This window comes from Hyla sarda, chromosome 1 (genome assembly GCF_029499605.1).
Source record: "Hyla sarda isolate aHylSar1 chromosome 1, aHylSar1.hap1, whole genome shotgun sequence".
NCBI classification, from domain to species: Eukaryota; Metazoa; Chordata; class Amphibia; order Anura; family Hylidae; genus Hyla; species Hyla sarda.
Genome location: NC_079189.1, coordinates 525,758,617 through 525,779,623, shown reverse-complemented (window position 1 = coordinate 525,779,623; position 21,007 = coordinate 525,758,617). Strand labels below are relative to the sequence as shown.

The 21,007-nt window shown below is 40.1% G+C and overlaps 1 protein-coding gene across 1 annotated transcript in view; it reads left to right on the top strand.

Annotated features, from left to right (window-relative positions):
- Positions 1-21,007, top strand: part of ATG10 (autophagy related 10) — a 164,910-nt gene that overhangs the window by 23,519 nt on the left and 120,384 nt on the right. The window contains exon 3 of the mRNA XM_056539110.1: positions 10,416-10,532. Within this exon, the coding sequence (XP_056395085.1) occupies positions 10,416-10,532 (117 nt within the window). The remainder of the gene's footprint in view (positions 1-10,415; positions 10,533-21,007) is intronic.

Sequence of the window (21,007 nt, the reverse complement as noted above, 5' to 3'; positions counted from 1 at the left end):
AAACCTCAGTTGGCATGGCCCGGGAGAAGTCCCTGTCCCCCCATTGCCTCTGCCCCATGCTTTTCTCTCCCTCACAGAAGTATCTTATGCTGTGGGTTCAGCTTCACTATTTAGTGAGGACAATCTACTACAGGACAGTCAGCAGCTATTGCCCAGCCAAGAAGTGGAGGAGACATCGGTCGCTTCCTTAGCTAGGCGGGCAAATAGTGATTAGGAGAGTGGCGTGGGAGGTGGTGTTGCATGGTTGGCAGTCAGCATGGTGGCAGAAGTGAAAAGTCTGTAGCCAGAAGTGCCCAGGGAAGACCACCTGCTTCGCGGCAGCCCAGGTTCCTGGAGATGGTGGAAGTTGCAGTCAGTCAATCGGTGTGGACTGTTGGTGGGAAAATCAGCTACTCGGCGGTGTGGCAGTTTTTCATCAAGCATCCGGAGGATGTTAACCTGGCCACATGCAAGATGTGTTGGCAGAAGGTGAAGCGTGGCCAGGGTCCCAGCTCATACGAGACACCTGCCATTTGCTTAGGCCCTTTTAGGAAGCCACATTATTAGTTAGTCGCCATTATTATGGGATGAACAACGTCATTCCAATGCTTCATCTACTACAACACGTGTTGGAAATAATGGCTGGTCAGGGCACTGGAGACATGGTGCCTACATCTCATGGCCAAATGGGCCCTGTGGGGGCTGAACTGGAGGAGGAGGGGGAGGGCACAGTGGAGCACAGTTTAGGTTTTGCGAGATGGGTGGTTTTTATAGTCATCTGACAGGAGAGGAGGAGCAGGAGCAGCAAGAGGAGCTAGAGGGTTATGACGAAGGTGAGACAGAGGACCCAGACACACTGTGGCAGTATGCAGTGGAGATGGAGGCAGGCAGTCCCTCCCTCACTTACACAAATGGCACAATGCATGCTCACTTGCTTGCGTAGTCACCTCCAAATTGTCACCATTCGGCAGCGAGATGACTTCTGGCTCTCCACCTTATTGGACCCTCGCTACCGGCACAAAATGGGGGCCTTTTTTACACCCACTGAGAGGGAGGACATACTGACCTACTACAGAGACATCCTACGTAGTCAGTTGGCCGATGCCTATCTGCGCCATCGTCCATCCTCTCGCAGGTCTGACTCGGGGGGGCCCTCTGCGCTCACCTTCAATTGCCATGGCTGCTGGGGAGGGGTGGGGTGGCAGGAGCAGTACCAGGTCCATCAGCAGCAGCCTGAGTCTACAGTCGCATAGTGAAGTAGCAGGTAGACCTGGAACAGGACCTGAACCAGCAGGTGGTGGCATACCTTGACATGACCATTCTAACACACTTTGAAGATCCGCTTGACTTCTGGGCAGCCAAATTTGATTTGTGGCCTCAACTAGCAGAGTTTGTTCTGGAAAAGCTGTCCTGCCCGGACAGTAATGTGCCCGCCCTTTTTTGGGAATTAATATTGCGAGAGTAGGGCCTTACAAGGGAAGTTTTTACACCCACTGGTTACATTGGAACCAAAAGTTGTTCCCTTCGACCTTTTAGAGGTCTTTGCATCACATCAATACTTGGTGGTGTAGGTGGCACATGGTGTTTTTTGCACACCTTTCCTTTTGTATGATCTAAAAAAGAAATTTTGGGTCCATATATTTTATCCTAAGCATATTATTAAAAGTTAAGTTTTACATAACGCATATCCTCAATACTTACTTGTGCGCACAAACACTTTTACAAAAGAGACCGTTTTCTTCTGCCTGCCTTCCTCAGCTCCTATTCTGATCCTGTGACCCGCCTGATGCCACACATCTGATGCTGAGTTCTCCTTTTTTCACCCACCTTCGTCACCGGGTACTGGTATTGCCACCCACCACACCACTCTGTCACCAGGTCACTTTCAGGATCCCTGATGCTGCTGCTTCCACCTTGAGGCTGTCTCATTCTGCCACATATGTTCTCCTTGTGCTGATGCCACCTCCAGGCTGTCTCATTCTGAAACCATATGTTCTCCTCCTGCTGATGCCAGTTCCAAGCTGTCTCATACTGCCACCATATGTTCTCCTTATGCTGCTGCCACCTCCAGGCTGTGTCATTCAGCCACTATATGTTCTCCTCATGCTGCTGCAAACTCCAGGCTGTGTCATTCAGCCACTGTATGCTGCCGCCAACTCCAGGCTGTGTCATTCAGCCACTATGTGGTCTCCTCATGCTGCCGCCACCTCCACGCTGTGTCATTCGGCCACTATATGGTCTCCGCATGCTTCTGCCACCTCCAGATTGTGTAATTCAGCCACTTTATATTATCCTCATGCTGCCACAAACTCCAGGCTGTGTCATTAAGCCACTATATGCTGCCGCCAACTCTAGGCTGTGTCATTCAGCCACTATGTGGACTCCTCATGCTGCTGCCAGCTCCAGGCTGTGTCATTCAGCCACAATTTGTTCTCCTCATGCTGCTGCTACCTCCACACTGTGTTATTCAGCCATTATATGGTCTCCTCATGCTGCCGTGACCTTCACACAGTTTCATTCAGCCACTACATGGTCTCCTCATGCTTCCGCCACCTCCAGGCTGTGTCATTCAGCCTCTATATGGTCTCCGCATGCTTCCGCCACCTTCAGATGCCGTCATTCAGCCACTATATATTCTCCTCATGCTGCCACAAACTCCAGGCTGTGTCATTGAGCCACTATATGCTGCTGCCAACTCCAAGCTGTGTCATTCAGCCACTATGTGGGCTCCTCATGCTGCCGCCAACTCCAGGCTGTGTCATTCAGCCACTATATGTTCTCCTCATGCTGCCGCCACCTCCACGCTGTGTCATTCAGCCACTATATGGTCTCCTAATGCTGTTCTCTTCATGCTGCCGCAAACTCCAGGCTGTGTTATTCAGCCACTATATGCTTCCACCAACTCCAGGCTGTGTCATTCAGCCACTATGTGGTTTCTTCATGCTGCCGCCAACTCAAGGCTGTATAATTCAGCCACAATATGTTCTCCTCATGCTGCCACCACCTCCACGCTGTGTCAGTCAGCCACTATATGGTCTTCTCATGCTGTCAACACCTTCACGCTGTGTCATTCAGCCACTATATGGTCTTCTCATACTGATGCCACCTCCAGGCTCTGTCATTGTGCCGCTCTGCAACAGTGATTCTAATAGCGACGCCTCTGATCTGCATGTCATACTGAATAACAGTATTATTTCACAAACCCAGCACACACCCTTTGCGTGTTACAGCAAGGCAAAGTGTTCTACACCCCCTATTGAGGCTCTCTGTAGGCCAGAAATAGCCATTTTTAATAGCGATTCGCCGTGAATAAATTCGGACCAAAAAAAACTAATTTGGGGGTTAAATTTGGCAAATCGGCCGAATCGAATTTTTCAAAAATTCACTCCTCTCTAATGAGGAGCCGACAAAAACCATAGAATTTGTGTTTCTGCAATAGATTTTGGAAGTGAAGTGATTTTCCATGTCTCCATGGTTACATTTCTGAAAAGTCTACAATTTGCTACAAATGCGCTCCTTACATTCCCAGTCATGTTAACACACTTTAAAAAAAAAAAATGTTCAGCACTGCACTAACTGATATGGGTGATGGAGGACGGCAGCTATGGGAAAACCCTACTGACCAGCATATTTCGACATTGTGTTCCAAGAGCCATATTTTTGTTTTTCTGTTGACCAGCTGTTTTTTGCAGGATGCATATTATTTTTCAATTGGATGCATTAAATATACATACCGTAACTTCTATAACTTTTTTTTTGGAGTGGTAAAAAAAAAAAAGCTATTTCACTCTTGTTTCTTTGGTTATAAATAACTATTGTTATTTGTTTACCATTTTTTCAATTGACGATGTATTTATTTTTTATCAGCTGTAGTTTTTATTGGTTATAACTTTTTATTCAATTTTTTAGGGATTTTTGGCATTGACAACTTAAAGGGGTACTCCGCCCCTTGCATCTTATCCCCTATCCAAATGATAGGGGATAAGATGTCAGATCGCCAGGGTCCCGCTGCTGGGGACCCCCGGCACCCCGCTATCATTACTGCACAGCGCACGCTCGCTCTGTGCGTAATGACGGGCAATACAGGGGCCAGAGCATCGTTACATCATGGCTCCGCCCCCTCATGATGTCACGGCCCGCCCCCTCAATACAAGTCTATGGGAGGGGGCGTGGCGGCCATCACGCCCCCTCCCATAGACTTGCATTAAGAGGGCGGGCCATGACGTCACGAGGGGGCGGAGCCGTGATGTCAAGATGCTCCAGCCCCTGTATTGCCGGTCATTATGCACAAAGTGAGCATGCTCTGTGCAGTAATGATAGCGGCACGCCGCAGCGGAGATCCCTGGGGACCCCGGCGATCTGACATCTTATCCCCTATCCTTTGGATAGGGGATAAGATGTCTAGGGGCGGAGTACACCTTTAATAATTATATAGTTCAGGTTGACACTTAAAGCGTACCCATCAGATCCAACAAAAAAACATTTTTTTTAATATATCACTTAGTACCTAATCTTGACCATGTACATCTGATTTTAATGTGTCTAGCACCTTTATTTATTTTTTTATTACACTTGTAATTTACCTCACTAGTCTGAATTCCTCTCAAGGGGAGCAGGCGTGGCCTCATTGTGCAGGTCTCCGCCCCCTCCCTCAGTATGCTGTCTGCTCACATCTCCCCTAGCATTAGCAAAACTACAACTCCCAGCTTGTCCTCACTGACAGTAGTGGGAAACAAGCTGACAGTGGGAGGATTTTTCCTCTAGCTGTGAGCCCTGCGTTCACAGCTGTCAATCAAGGAAATGTGTCCATGACATAGGTGATGATGCATGGACACAGCAGGACTAGTATATGCCCAAGCAGGTAGGGGGCAGTTGTTTGACTGGCTTTTTCAGTATGGAATACTGAAAATTTTCTAATAAAAGCATTTGCAAAACCTATTGGTTTTGCATGCTTTATAACATATCAAAAGTTTTTGTATCTGACAGTGCCCATTTAAGCAGCGATAACAATGTTGTGTAGATTTTTTGTCTTATTTTAAGAACGCATTTTGTAAGGAAAATTTTTTGTTTTTGTTTTTAGAAAATCTATTGATCTTTCGTTAATTTTCTTTTTTACTCCCACTAGGCGACTTGAACATCTGCTCTTGTATTAATGCTATTAAATGGGCCAACATCTAATTACTAAATATATATAACATTGTGCTGATTTGACTAACCAAAACAAATATCTATGGTAGTTATTTATGGTACAGCACTAGATATATAATCTATAGAACTCAAAGACAATTTTAGAGAAAATTCAAATGTTTCTTTGTGGGAATTTTTGAAGATCAAGTAATTAGGAGAAGGAAGAAAATAGACTAATCTGATTGTTTTGATGTAGATTAGAACCTCAAGTTGATCTGCAGTAGTAGATGAGGTGCCATCATACTAAAATTAAAATTTTAATATGGAGATTAAAGAGTACCTGTCACCAAATAAAACTTTTAATATAGTGTTCCTTGTGTAATTAGCAGACACTTTTCCATTCACTTGCTTTTAAAATTATCAACTTAAATTTGTTTAATATAAAAAAAAAACAACCACTAGGTGGCTCTGTTCTGTTTCCTGCCACAATTAATACAGTTAATGTGGTCTTTCCCAGCCTGGCAGGAGTCCAAACACCTGCTTGATTGTCAGCTGCACATAAAGTGAAAGCTCCACAGATTCTCACAGAAAGCTGCACAGACTGAAACCTGCAGGAGAGCCTCACTGATAGCAACACAGACTGAAACATGCACAGAGCCTGAGGTCTTCTATTCATCACAGCACTGCAACGATGTGAGGGTGGAAGTAGTCCCCCAGCAGGCTTCAGTGATGTCATGCCTGCGGGGAAATGCCCACTTTCAATGCACCTATGTGATGTTATTGGCACATCATCTGAATATGCAGTAAATGTCTATGATAGGAATATCCCTTTGCCCCAATACATAGTAAAGTACTTAGGTATTCAGCTCTCACCCTAGAAATATATATTATAAAATAATACAGAACACCTTGAGCATAATAAATATTAAACTATTATGAAGCCCAAAACAGACTCTTCTAACATGGACCATGTCATACTATGGTTTTTCATTGCTTTTAAACAATTACTGGATTGTCAAATATGCTAGATTATCAGATTTTAGTATAAAGATATGTTTAGGCCAGCATTCTAAATAGAAGCCACAACACCCTGCCAGATCTGATGTACGTTGAACATCCATTGACTCCATTGACTGAAAGATTAGTGCTTCATGTACTACCTGCTGCCTCTGTAAATGTAAGTTGACAGCAGTGTGAACAGAACATTTACCATAATATACTGTTTGATAAATATGATTTATATATTGTATTAAGATTATGATTGTATGGCATCTTATAGTAAATTAAAGATTTAATACTTATTACACTAAAATTGAAAGTCTTTGAGTTATGTGCCGTTTTCTGCTTACCCAATCTGCTGCAAGGCCCTGGAAAATTGGCTGCCATGGCAACTATGACTTGACCAGTCCTAGCCGTAAATATTGTCTGAAATAGCTAGTTAGAGGCTAAAGTGCATGACATTTTCAGACTGAAAATGTTAAATCAATGCTTCCCGATGATAGGACGGGACTATCACCAAACTGCATCCTAATACACGGGACATGCGAGTATCACTGTATACGAGATGTTGGCATTATTAGCATGAAGTTTTCTTTCAGTAAATTAGAATTATGGGAACATTTTGAAACATTTCATAGCAGTGTTTAGCTTTTAGCAAACTATGCAGAGTACATTCGGAAGTTTTCAGACCCTTCCACTTTTTTTAACATTTTATTTTCCGGACTTTTGCTAAAATAAAAGTCAAAACCGAATGTTAGAAATCTTGAATTTGCTAATTTATTTAAAATGAGAAACTAATCTTGCATTGACATATGTATTCAGTCCCTTAACTCACTTCATACCAAAAGCACCTTTGGCAGCAATTACAGCCTCTAGTCTTCTTGGATATGATGCCACAAGGTTGGCACACCTAGAGTTGGGGATTTTCTGCCATTTATCTCTGCAGATTCCCTCAAGTTCTGTCAGGCTGCATGGGGACTGTCAGTAGAAGCCATTTTCAGGTTGTTCAATTGGGTTCAAGGCAAGACTCTGGCTGGGCCACTCAAGAACATTAATAGAGCTGTCCCGAAGCCACTCCTTGTGGCTGTATGCTTAGGGTCATTGTCTTGTTGGGCTTTCAATTTCCTTTTACTGAGAAGAGACCAACATGCCCCATCCATGTATCTTTATGGTATGACGGAGGTAGTCTAATGCTGTATCCTTTGGAAAGGGGATAAGTGTTCCTGCAGGATAGTTCTAAAAATACTATGGAGACGATCATTAAAGGGGTTATCCACCATAGGGTGATTTTAGTACATGCTTAGAAAGGATCATGCTTGTCTTGGAACTAAACATAACACTCTGGCTATCTTTTTGCGAACTGGCTGTTTTCTGTTGGAGTTCCCTCCCTCAAACTACATATCCCATAATTCCTTTTTTGTAAGTGTGAGGTAATTTTTTTTCCTCTCACACATCAGCCACTCCACCCATTGAAAGACACCTGTGATCCTTTCAATGCATTATAGAATACCCTTTTAACCATTAAACCATTACCTAATTGAGTTTGGCCTTTACCAGCTCCAGCAGCACCACCACCTTCTTCTAAGAGGTCGCAATAGCAATTTTGGTTGCAAAAATTAAAAATGAAGTATGTTTAGTGACACCCAGTATACGTTCATTTAATAAGGCATAGGTGGGAGACAAAACCATACTCATTTGAAATAAATATATGGATTTGGGGCTCAAGGTAATGGATATTATATATCTTTCAATAAAATAATATTGGTATGTACCATACAAGTAAATAAGGTGAGGGATACAGTATAAAATACAATAGATTTTCTTCTCAAATTAAAGCCAGATATTTATTATAGTAAAAATATATAGTAAAATTCCATAATCCCTTTCTAATTTTCTGTGAATTCAACTATGCACCTTGACCACTAGCAACAGTATTATTATTATATTTTAATTATTTTACTGTAGGGTGGTCACAATGGCCCTGTGACATACCCAAGGGAATTTTACTATATATTTTTGCTATAATAAATATCTGGCTTTAATTTGAGAAGAAAATCTATTTTATTTTATACTGTATCCCTCTCCTTATTTACTTGTATGGTACATACCTATATTATTTTATTTAAATATATATAAGATCCATGACCTTGAGCCCCAAATCCGTATATTTATTTCTATAGTTTCTGGACACCGTGGGTATAGGTGTCAGTTGGGCGTCTCAGGTCTTTGTGGTGACTAGTACGACAAGAGCCTCTCCGATTTATCCATATTCATTTGAGTAAGAGATAAATGACAGATATGTTTAAATAACATTTGTATTGTAACTGCTGGAAGCCTAGATAAGAAGGATAGTATACACCATCCAATCCACTCCCTGGGGTAATATTTTATAACTACATTGTGACTGTTCTTCTATGGATACTTTCTGAAAACTAAATATGAAAACTCTATAATTGTTAACCACAGTTAACTTACAAATGCCATGGTCGTGCCAATTTGCAGAAATGTGGAGTAACTCGTTGTAAGACACTTCTGGCGGCAGTGTATCTTCCCCCAGAACAAAGGGATCAGGTACGCTAAGACTCAGTTGTCCGAACCTTTTCGCCCCTTGACATTTGTCAACAGGGGAGAGTCAGGAGGCCCCCATACACTTTAGATGGTTGGCTGGCCCAGTCCAATACAGCAGGTTTGACTGATGTGTATGTGTATGGCCAGTCTAAGAATTATTTGGACTGGTCAACCATGTGGCTTTTGTTTGCATTGTAGTATTTTCATCTTTTAGTTTGTTTTGGAACATATTGGCTCCAGGCATAAAGATTTTTTTGCAGTTTTTATCTTGGGTGGCTTTTTGTGACCTTTATGTAAGTAAATAAAATATTTTATTTAATAAATAACTTACTTTTGGTTTAATGATATCTCCTGCATGTAACATTTTTGTACTGATGGAAGAAATGTTTTCTGAGGTTTAGTCATTATTTATCTAGACTTTTGAAAACAAATACCTTGCAATTACCTTCAGTGATACAGAAGAGGGGACATACTAGGATAGTTGAGTTGCCCTTTTAAATATGAGTGGATTGGGATTTTTATTGTAAATAAGATATTAAACACCCTTTTGTAAATTGTAGAATGCACTGCAGTTGCAGGTCGTATTATTTCAAGTACATTTTTCTAATATTCTTAATAATTGTAAGAAGGATATTCTATTTCTTAGAATAGACACCTCAGCTGCTGCATAATCTCTTTATGGAGAGCACAAGCAAGGTTTGGTAGTTATTCATTGATTCACATGAAACACTCTCATTCTTTTCACAATGAAGGGAGATGAAGCACCTTGTACAGTATAGGGCTGCATTTCTACTTGGCATGTTTTTTTTTTTTTTTTTTTTGTGGGGGAGGGGGGGGGGGGGGGGGGGCGGCAGGATTTCCACTGCAGTTTTTAAATCAAAGCCAGAAGTGTATTTAAAAGGAATGGGAGTTATAAAATAAGCATTTATACTTCTACGTCTTGATGGATCCACTTCTGGCTTTGGCTCAAAAATTTCAGTGGTGGTTTTTCTAGTTTTCCAAAAAAAAAAAGAAAAAATACCAAGTGAAAATGCAGCCTAAGGCTCCTTCACATCTGTTAGGAGATGGGCAAGAGAGAAGTCTCCATGACTGATTCTGTCATTCTTCAGAAGAATAGCACTGCATGCAGCAATATGTTTCTTGTCAAAACTACAGACACCATTGTAGAACCTAAAAGACCACTACTTATAAGTCAACAGGGTCCTCAGGTTGCCACCCGCTGTGTATTGTGAGTTGGAGCCAGCAACACATTGTGGGTTCCATTTATATTGAAAACCAGAACACACATGTAAACATAGCCTAATACATGCTGCAGCTGCCAAAGACCCACTTCATACAATCAATGGTTGGTAAAGGAGAAGCGATTTATGATCTATAAGTTCTGATAACAAAATGTGATGATTATATAGATAATAAACAGACATTGATTTTTATATTAACAGTATGAATCACTTAAGTGTTTTTCAATAATGGCAGTCACATGAAACATGTCTAGTATTTTTTTTTTTTTTTTTGAGGGGGGGTCTTAATGCTTCCTAATGCTAGTGCTCATGACTTCTGTCATGCTATCTGTAGCATATTATGTGTGAACATTATTATTTTTGTCAATTATACTAATCCTTTAAACTTAATGCTATATGGTCCCATGTCATCAGATTATATAGAATTATATCATTCTAAAACAATATATATGGAATCTGCAATCCATTTGTGATCCATGCTATTGTTATTTTTGCATACAGGGAAGTGAGGAAGGATACCTGAGTAAGACGTGCTACCAAACAAGAGCCCTTGAGCCAGATCATGGGAAGGAACATAATGAACAGGAAGATGAGAAATCATGCACCATTATTATGCAGGTAAGTCATTTTTTGTTTGAGTCCCCTGGGTAACTGGCAATACATCTAATCTCTAGGTAAGGTTTATGGACACAGAAAAGTCATGTACAGAGTCTCTGTGTCATAAAGTCTATGAAAGCAAACATACAGTGGAGATCAATAGTTTGGGCACCCCAGGTAAAATTTTTTATTAATGTGCATAAAGAAGCCAAGGCAAGATGGAAAAAATCTTCAAAAGGCATAAAATTACAGATTAGACATTCTTATAATATGTCAACAAAACTTAGATTTTATTTCCATCATTTACACTTTCAAAATAACAGAAAACAAAAAAATGGCGTCTGCAAAAGTTTGGGCACCCTGCAGCGTATATATCTTGTACTGCCCCCTTTGGCAAGTATCACAGCTTGTAAATGCTTTTTGTAACCAGCCAAGAGTCTTTCCTTTCTTGTTTGAGATATCTTTGCCCATTCTTCCTTACAAAAGTCTTCCAGTTCTTTGAGATTTCTGGGCTGTCTGTCACGCACTGCTCTTTTATGTTCAATTATGTTGAGGTCAGGAGATTGTGAAGGCCATCGCAAAACCTTCAGTTTATGCCTCTTGATGTAATCCCCCGTGGATTTCGATGGTGTGTTCATATTCCATTTAGTTAGCATCCAAAATGTGCTGAAATTTTATTTAATCCATTTTTCCTTCTACTCGTGAGATGTTACCTGTGCCACTGGCTGCAATAAAACCCCAAAATATGATTGATCCACCCCCATGCTTAGCAGTTGGATAGAGGTTCTTTTCATTAAATTCTGTTCCCCTTCTCCAAACGTACCTTTGCTCATTCCGGACAAAAAGTAAAATTTTAACCTCATCGGTCCACAGAACTTGTTTCCAAAATGCATCAGGCTTGTCTATATGTTCATTTGCAAAGTTCAAATGCAGATTTTTGTGGTGAGGATGTAGAAGAGGTTTTCTTCTGATGACTCTTCCATGAAGACCATATTTGTACAGGTATCTCTTTATAGTGGAATAGTGTACCACAACGATTGTGCAGTCAAACGTGGGTTTTGAATTGTTTTTCTCACAATCCTGCGAGCTGTTCTGTCTGATATTTTTCTTGGTCTTCTAGATCTTGCTTTAACTTCCACTGTTCCTGATGACTGACATTTCTTAATTACATTCCGAACCGAGGATATTGACATCTGAAAACGTTTTGCTGTGTGAGCGTCACCTATTTTCAGACAACTGCTTAGAAGAACCCATGGTGCTGATTGTTGGAGCAAGGTCAGATGAGTCTGGGCATTTAAAACCTTTGAGATTGACATCACCTGGTCTTCCCAGATGATGATTGAGAACAATCCTTGACACTGGCAGGTCTCAGCTTTGAAAAGGGGGCAGTGCATGCTGTAAATTCTGCAGGGTGCCCAAACTTTTGCAGACGCCATTTTTTTTGTTTTCTGTTATTTTGAAAGTGTAAATGATGGAAATAAAATCTAACTTTTGTTGACATATAAGAATGTCTAATCTGTAGTTTGATGCCTTTTGGAGATTTTTCCTTCTTTCCTTGGCTTCTTTATGCACATTAATACAATTTTTTACCTGGGGTGCCCAAACTTTTGATCCCCACTGTACAACTCCAGAGAAAACTCCATAACTATTTAAATGTCACTTGGTACATTGGTTATGCAGTCTGATCTATCAGCAGCATGTTATAAAGCAGGGAAAGCTGAACAAATTGATACAGGAAAAGATTCAATAAATAATAATAATTTAACTTGTATTTTATACATTTAAATCTCCTCATTCTGAGGCAAAGAATCTAATGAGTTCTCTTACTCAATGACTGGCAGTCTTTCCCTGTATAAGCATGCATGCACTGAACTCTAAGGCCTAGAATGAGCAGCGATTTAAACCAATAAAATACATGTCGAGTGTGCCATATGATTAAAAATACAAGTCATGCTAAATCTTTTCCCAAAAAGCTTTATAAAAGCTCAGCTCCACTTCTAAATTAACACACTGCACATAGGTTACACAGCATTTACAAGATGACATCCCGCCTTTAAATAAGTTGTCCATGATTTTTCGTTAAGCAGTACCACTCTTAGATGGACTAAGATGCATTGACACATCTGACAGTCAAGAATGGAACAGTTTTTTGGGGAAAAAACAAGTATAATTAGTCATCAAAAAGCAGCATACTGTTTAAATTTAAAGGGGTACTCCGGTGGAAAACTTTTTTTTTTAATCAACTGGTGCCAGAAAGTTAAACAGATTTGTAAATTACTTCTATAAAAAAAAAATCTTAATCGTTCCAGTACTTATTAGCTGCTGAATACCACAAAGGAAATGATTTTCTTTTTGGAACACAGTGCTCTCTGCTGACATCACAAGCACAGTGCTCTCTGCTTACATCTCTGTCCATTTTAGTCCAGAGCAGCAAATGTTTGCTATGGGGATTTTCTCCTACTCTGGACAGTTCTTAAAATGGACAGAGATGACAGCAGAGAGCACTGTGCTCGTGATGTCAGCAGAGAGCTCTGTATTCCAAAAAGAAAATAATTTCCTCTGTAGTATTCAGCAGCTAATAAGTACTGGAAGGATTAAGATTGTTTAATAGAAGTAATTTACAAATCTGTTTAACTTTCTGGCACCAGTTGATTTAAAAAAAAAAGTTTTTCACTGAAGTACCCCTTTAAGGGAATCTGTAAGCTGTATTTGCTGTGGAAACTGTTGTATAGCTTTTGGTGAATGTTAGCAAACTGTACCTTTCTTGGAGCTGATGTTGGTTACCAAACTTCTCAGCCAAGTATCAAGATAGTGGAGCTAAGCTGCTCAAGTGCCACAACCTGGCATGTATCCTCACCTGCTCTAAAGTCCCAGCCCCTCCTTAAATAATGAACATCAATCAAGAGAGAGAGACTCAGCCTTCCCCCTTATCATCATAGACAGTATTGCTGTAAAAGGTAACAACTGTAGATAACAGTACTGCAAAAAAAACAACAGAAAAATAGCCAACACAACTACCTAATAGATGGGTGCCCACTGCTATGACGAATACAAAGTATACAAAAGGAAGCATGCAGCACCGCTCTTGGTCAAAAACTGGAGGCAGTTTTTGATCAAAAAGTGTTCTTAGAGCCTCAATTTTTTAACCAAGAGTACTGCTTCTACCTTCTTTTTGTATTCTATGTTTATGCACCTACTGTAAACCATCTCTCAAGGTGCCGATAACAGAGCAGAAGTCTGGGCAAAATAGGTGCCCCATTTAAAAAAAAAAAAAAAAAAAAGTATAATCAGAAAATAGAATCAGACTAGTAAAAAAAAAACAAAAAAAAATTGAATATCTGTCTCTAATCGGTGAAAAAAATCTGTGACACATTAATTTTAAGAAAGTTCCCAGGGTTAAAAACATGGATATCCTATCTTTAAGATAGACCATCAATGTTTTAAGGGTGGCATTCCAACTTTTAGGATACCCAATGATCAGCACAATGTCACTCCCATAAGTGCTGCATTCACTTTACTGTGATGGCAGGCTGTAATAGGAGTCTTATCATGGCATCCACAAGGCCTTCAGAATGGCCTTGGTTGCTACAGCAGCACCACTCATCTAACATGGTAGCCACACAGGCTGTCAGAAAGTCCCTAACTGCCCTGACAGGCATCTGGCACCAACCATCTAACTCCCTAGAAGGTAATACAACTGGCATTGATGTGATCGTGGCACCCTCCGAGTATGCAAACGGCTCTGCTCCATTATCACTTACTTGAACTAATCGAATTTCGGGTGGGGGGTTATACTAAAAAGATTGTGCAAACATGTAGCATTGTCTCATTCTTTAGACTTGCTGTACTGCCTATATGTTGCCATGATAAGTGTCTAAATGCCTGGCCTCTGGGAGGCTTCTAATCTAAGTTTTATACACAAAAAAGACAACCACAAAAAGCTGTTATTGTAATAAAAAATATGCAACATTTTGTAGTCAATTGTTTTGAATTTTGTGATATTTACTTTTGGTAGATAACAACAGGAGGTATATAATGCATGACAAACTGCTTGCTTTATATTTGCACCTTTTCTTTTTTTTTTGACATGCCAGAAATGTCTCTAATAGCTTGTAGCTGGTGCTTTTCCTTGTTTTGTTGTATAAACATTAGTTGGAGACTCATTGTGAATGTGTCATCTTTTCCCTCCCTACTCTTCAGTTTGTCCTCTGAGGTTGGAAGCAATGATCTTCCTGTGACACTGACTTTGATCTCTCCTCAAATTCTTTTACATTCCCCCAAAAGAATATGCTTGATCGACAGCGACAACAATAAGTAAATCAAAGCATATTTACAAGGGAGCTGGAAGGAGAGCTTAAAATGTTGACTTTTCTGACCTCCTGAAAATATTTTTCTTCATCCACATTTTGTAGCATTGTGACCTTACAGAGCTGATTATCTGTGTCAGTGAAATAGGTTTTGTTATGGATTGCTAACAAGTAAACTGTTCACTAGCTGGAACTGAACATAAAAGTATGTCTCTACGGCCAAGAGTAAGCGTTCCATTAGCAAATGTAAAGAGCTGGCTTATAGCCTTTACTGCGATATTACCTTTATTAATAAAAATGAGCGCGCGCAGTTTACTTTGCAAAAAGATCCTGTTTGTATGATTTAGTCGGTAGGATTGATATATTGAGAACATATAATAGTAAACAGTTATATTATTGCATACTATTTATGTATTGAATACATACTGTATAATAGTAAAATTACTTTTTATTATTACCGTAGCTATTTATATGTTCAATACAAATTTGGAAGAATAAGGCTAATTTTACACATTGGAATTTCTGATCAAAATTCTGCTTAGAAATTTCTGTCGGAAATTCCGGTGCAGCAGAATCCAGTCACTGTCAATGGGATTCCTCTGTACAGTGCACATGTGAAAATTTCACAGCCAAAAAAATTAGCTCGCTTTTTTAGGCAGACTTCCGCATGGTCGGCGCTGGCCGCACTTGGAAGCTCCGGATGGAATTTTCTCATCTGTAGCTTCCTAAGTGTGAACCTAGCATAGCAATTCACAGTGATTTGTTGAAAAATGGGCTTACTGTAGGCATACACTGGCTCGGTACTACTAATGACTTTGGACACTGATTAAAATAATAATAGAAATCTTTATTTGGGATAATGAGTTTCGAGAGACTAATTCTCTCTTCATCAGGTCCATTAATGTGTTCTGTCGAAGAAAGCATTAGTCTTTCGAAACGCGTTGTCCCAAACAAAAATAAATTTTTATTATTTTAATTGCTGTCGCTTGCATGAGGTGTTTTTCTTCACCCCAAGAACAGCACCACCCTTTTTCTTTAGGTTGACCCATGTTTACAATTCAGCTCATTCTCTTGTATAGCCATCCTAGGATCTAGAAAACTACAGGAATCCGAGTCTAACTGTGCGAATTTGCACTGAGGATTTGCATACAACACATTTTTACTGTAGATTTCACCTTTTCCAATGCGTTGAGTGAAAACCACACCAAATCCACGACCAAATCTGTAACATGGTTTGATGTTCTTTTTTTTTTTTTTTCGGATTCGTTGCAAAATCTGCAGCAGAAATTATTTGCCACATCAGGATATATGCCTACTTTTATGGTTTCATTTAATTATTATAACAGCGAAACCTCATTGAGGGGTAATTAAATAGTGGCCTTTTATGGGGGGGTTCTCTCAAAGAAAATTACTACAATACATAGTGTCATAGTCCCAGAAGCTGCACCTGCTCTGATCCTGGTTGTTTAGCTCTTTGTCCGAAGTTGTACACTATGGGGGAGATTAATCAAAACCTTTCCAGAGGAAAAGTTGCTGAGTTGCCCATAGCAACAGATCACTTCTTTCATTTTTTAGAGGGCTTTTCAAAAATAAAAGAAGCGATCTGATTGGTCTGTTATGGCATGCCTTAGGTGTATTTTATGTACACAGGTTGTAATGTAATATCATATAGGCCTATGATATTACCGGACAATTTATATAAATGTTTAAAACTTCCTCTAAATGGACAAAAAATTTAAAACAATTAAAAAAAATTTAAGTATTCCCATTTCCACACTTATGCAACTTTACGGGGTATTCTGGCCAAATACATCTTATCCCCTATCCAAAGGATAGGGCATAAGATGTCTGATTGCGAGGGGCCCGCCGCAGGGACGCAGGGACGTAGCCCCACATATATTGCGGGTCCTGCACGGAGATCGTGGAGAGTCCCAGCGGCGGACCCCCTGCGATCAGATATCTTATCCCCTATCCTTTGGATAGGGGATAAGATGTATTTGGCTGGAACACCCATTTACTGTAAATGAGCAATGGCTTGATCGCTTATACAATACACTGCAGTGCTGTACTTATATATTGCACTGTATTGCTATCTGAATGTTTTATTATGGCACCCTACCTTCTGATGACAGGGGGTGCCACCAGGTCTCTACTGACTTAGATGTTGTGATTGCTATGGACTACTGCATCTATGGCATTCAACAGTTGGGATCAGAGTTATCCTGGCCACTGTTAGTAATGACATAACAGTATGTCAGATGTCAGGAACAGGTAAAAGATGACCTATTACCACTGACATGTCTGCATTATGAAATACTTACATTCCCCATAAAATAACAATTGCAACGCATCTTTTCTTATACAGTTATATTTACATTTGTTATTGCCCTATTTTCGGCGAATATGTGCCCATTCATCTCAAAAGACCGAACACAGTCAATTAGGTTTGATGCATTTCTGTGATTCAAAGCAGTGGCTGTCTAAGTTCTTTATTTTGGAAACAATACCTCTCTTGTCCATAGGCTAGGTCTCATATGCAACTCGGCTCCATTCACTTTAATAGGAAGGATCCCTAATCTATGGCACAGTTTTGGAAGAAAGCAGCCATATTTCTTTAACCTTTAAACAAGTCCTTTAAAAGGAACAAGTACATATTTTATTTTCCGTTTCCCTTTTTTGAAATTTTAAGTATGCTACAAATTTAACACTTCAATAGTAGATATATATACAGTCTACCAACAAAATCATAGCTCAATTGTAGACTAAAAGTTAACATTTAATAAGTACTCTAAAAATGTCCTCGCAAACCTGGACACATGACAAAATACAATAACAGGTGCGCAAAAATGAAAAAACAGGAGTGATACCACACAAAGCAAACAATTGCATAAACAATAAAAACTGCTACTGGTAAGTAACAGCTTAGCTATCTCTTGCCCTGTCCCCGTGACTCGGGGGGGGGGGGGGGGGGACTCAGGATGGGACAACAGGTGGGGATTGGTCCGGAGCCTGGTAAATCCCTACGATATCCCTTATTAAGCCTACTCCTAGGCGGAGTTAGTGTCCTGATAAGGACAGCCCCGCACGGAACCTCCCCTGTTTTGCTGTTGTACCCTACAATGAACTACCTCTCTTATTAAGAAAATAAGCTGTCTCTCTTACTGGGCCAATACCCTAATGTGGTAGCCCTTGGGGGGTATTGGTAGTGGGAGTATTGTTTCGGTAATTGAGGGGTTAATGTTAATCCTATAGTTCGTGACGCCAGGCTGAGGGCTAGTATGCTGAGTTGATTCTCCGGCCTATCGCCGCCCTTCCCAGTAACGATAGGTGCATAAGAATAAAAACTGAAGGTCCACAAGGTAGTTGAATTTGAACTTGCATAAACTTTACTTAACAGCTTGCGGTACATCCATAGAGTATTAACAGTCTCAATCAAACAGTCTCCATATACCTCAATGACTGACAATTGTTGCGGACCTTGATATAAATTAAATTTACAAATTACGCTCTTTTTCACTATGGGGTCTTAATGAGGCACTTTGGATACTTCCTGTGAATCACTCTACTCTGCAACCTTTCCCCCCTCCCCTTCCCCCTCAGCTTCCTCCTTACACCTTTCTTCATTGGTTTATCCTCTTTGAAGCCTTGATTCAGGTATCTTATCTACCAACATGAGTAATATTAATGTCTGGATTAACATGAGAATCCTGCCTATCCGGTATGAGATAGTACCTTATGCTGTTGCTTCATCTTATTCTGAAGTACCTCTATAGTTGGTTCCATTTGTATAGGCACCTTCTGTATACATCATATGTTATTACCTACATTTAAGTACTAGGACATCTCCTCTAATTTGGTGTCGCCCCCTTCTGTGTATCAGCATTGGATATCATATCTATGGTCCTGAATTATTGGATATATACGATACCATGTTTCACATATATGAGAACCGCACCTTGGTCCATTTTATGATTTTTATAGGATACTTTATTAGCAGTAGCTCTCTATTTATTTATATCTTCTGCTAAGTGTGTCCTAAGTAAATGGGGTTACCGTTAGCTGAGGCACGCAATGGTATTTAGTATCTTTGTTTCCCCTATACTTATCATGATAGCAATGCATATCCATAGAGTGACAGTAATGCACCAATGGTCTTTCTGCAAGATGATGAGGCCACACCCCCTTCCCTGATGGTCTGCAGAGTCTGATGCAATGCGGGCTGAGGGCAGAGCTCTAATCGAGTCACGTCATATCCGGTGATGGATGGCTCTGTGAGAAGGGGACGCTTTAGGCAGCTTAAAATTATGTTACACACCGTCATTAGACTTCCTGTGTATTGGTCACAGCACAAGACCCAGGATGGCGCGTTGGCTACCGAATACCTTATCTATCTCCTGACGATGAGGGTACAGGAAACGTGTCGAGATTGAGAGTATGACTACTATCAGAAAGCCTAAGTATCAGCCCCTTGTGGCATCTCATAGATTTTCTTTAATCATAATTGTATTTGGTCATACTGATAAGTAATGAGGGTACAGATTATATAGGTACCATATTATTGCCTTAGTAATTTTTCTGGTGATCTAACTATCAGTTATGCTACTTAGATCTGTAGCATGTATGCTGGCTATATGGGCCCATATGTAATATGTTCATCTTTTCGTCTAAACTATCATGGGCTTGGTTACATCACTTACCGTCCATAGTACAGAGTACTGATTAATTCTGTATAACTTCCAATATGGTGCTGCCGGAATCTGTGTATACCCCATTATAAATACAAGATATAACCTCTCTGCAGTAGTTGTCTTTAATATCCACCTTTACTTGTACCTTTATTATCCCTGTGTACAGTAGGATAGGTGTTAGAGACAGCTTCTTTTCTTTATAAGAGAGGTAGTTCATTGTAGGGTACAACAGCACAATAGGGGAGGTTCCGGTGCTGGACCGTCCTTATGAGGACACTAACTCCGCCTAGGAGTAGGCTTAATTAGGGATTTTGTAGGGAGTTACCAGGCTCCGGACCAATCCCCACCTGTTGTCTCATCCTGAGTCACGGGGTCAGGGCAAGAGGTAGCTAAGCTGTTACTTACCTTATACTATATCAGTGATAATCATTATTGGTGATACCACTATTTAGTATTTAACAATTTTTATTGTTTATTCAATTGTTTGCTTTGTGTGGTAACTTTTTTGCGCACCTGTTATTGTATTTTGTCATGTGTCCAGGTTTGCGAGGACATTTTTTGAGTACTTATTAATTAAGTTTTAGTCTACAATTGAGCTATGCTGCAAATTTACATGAAAATCAGTGATACAAAGTGCAGAAGACTACTTAAATTGAATTCAGACGTTTTAAAAACATATGACTTTGTGAAGGGTAAATACCTATTCATTGTATTATACATCACATTTTTTAGTTTATGAAAACAATCATCCTGAATGTTGATGCACATGGTAAGTTAATATAACCCATCATACGGTGAATAATGACTTATTGTCTTACTTCTGGACAAGACATGTTTGTAGCAGGCGCAACAGAGCATAACTTGATGTAAAACTGCAGACATATATCTGTTACTTTCACATTTTCTATTGATGTTCCTTAGATTAACTTGGAGTGAGACACGAGCAGTTCTCGGTAGTGACAGTCAATCAATAAGAATATGAGGGCATGAGTCATGTTTCTTCATCAGCATCTTGCTGTAATGTTCCATCTGAAATTGTTTTCTTTTCTACTGAATGAGATGGGGTAATGACTGTACAGCCAGTCCTCAGAGGATGAATCCATGATGATGTCCAGGATGGATGCATGAAATACAGTCTTGTCTGCTTTGGCTGACAGACAGATGAATTATTACAGAATGTTCTGTTAACTGTGGTCGAGATGTACAGGCCAGGACCTTGTCTGTTGTTGGATTGATTATTTGTGTATTCATATGCAGGGATAAGATTTTGATTTTAGCTACAAGTTCCCAACCGGTTGTGGTGGGTGTCCATGGTATAATGTGCCACAATACACTATCTCAACTCAATTACCAATTATAAGGTAATGCACATGTAATAGACCTTTTAACTATCTAAAACTACAGCTTACTAAATAACCTGAACAACGGTAAGGATATGCTGGCAGTGGTTGTTTCACAAACTAGATTGCTATGATGACTGATCAGATATGGTCAGTGGCAT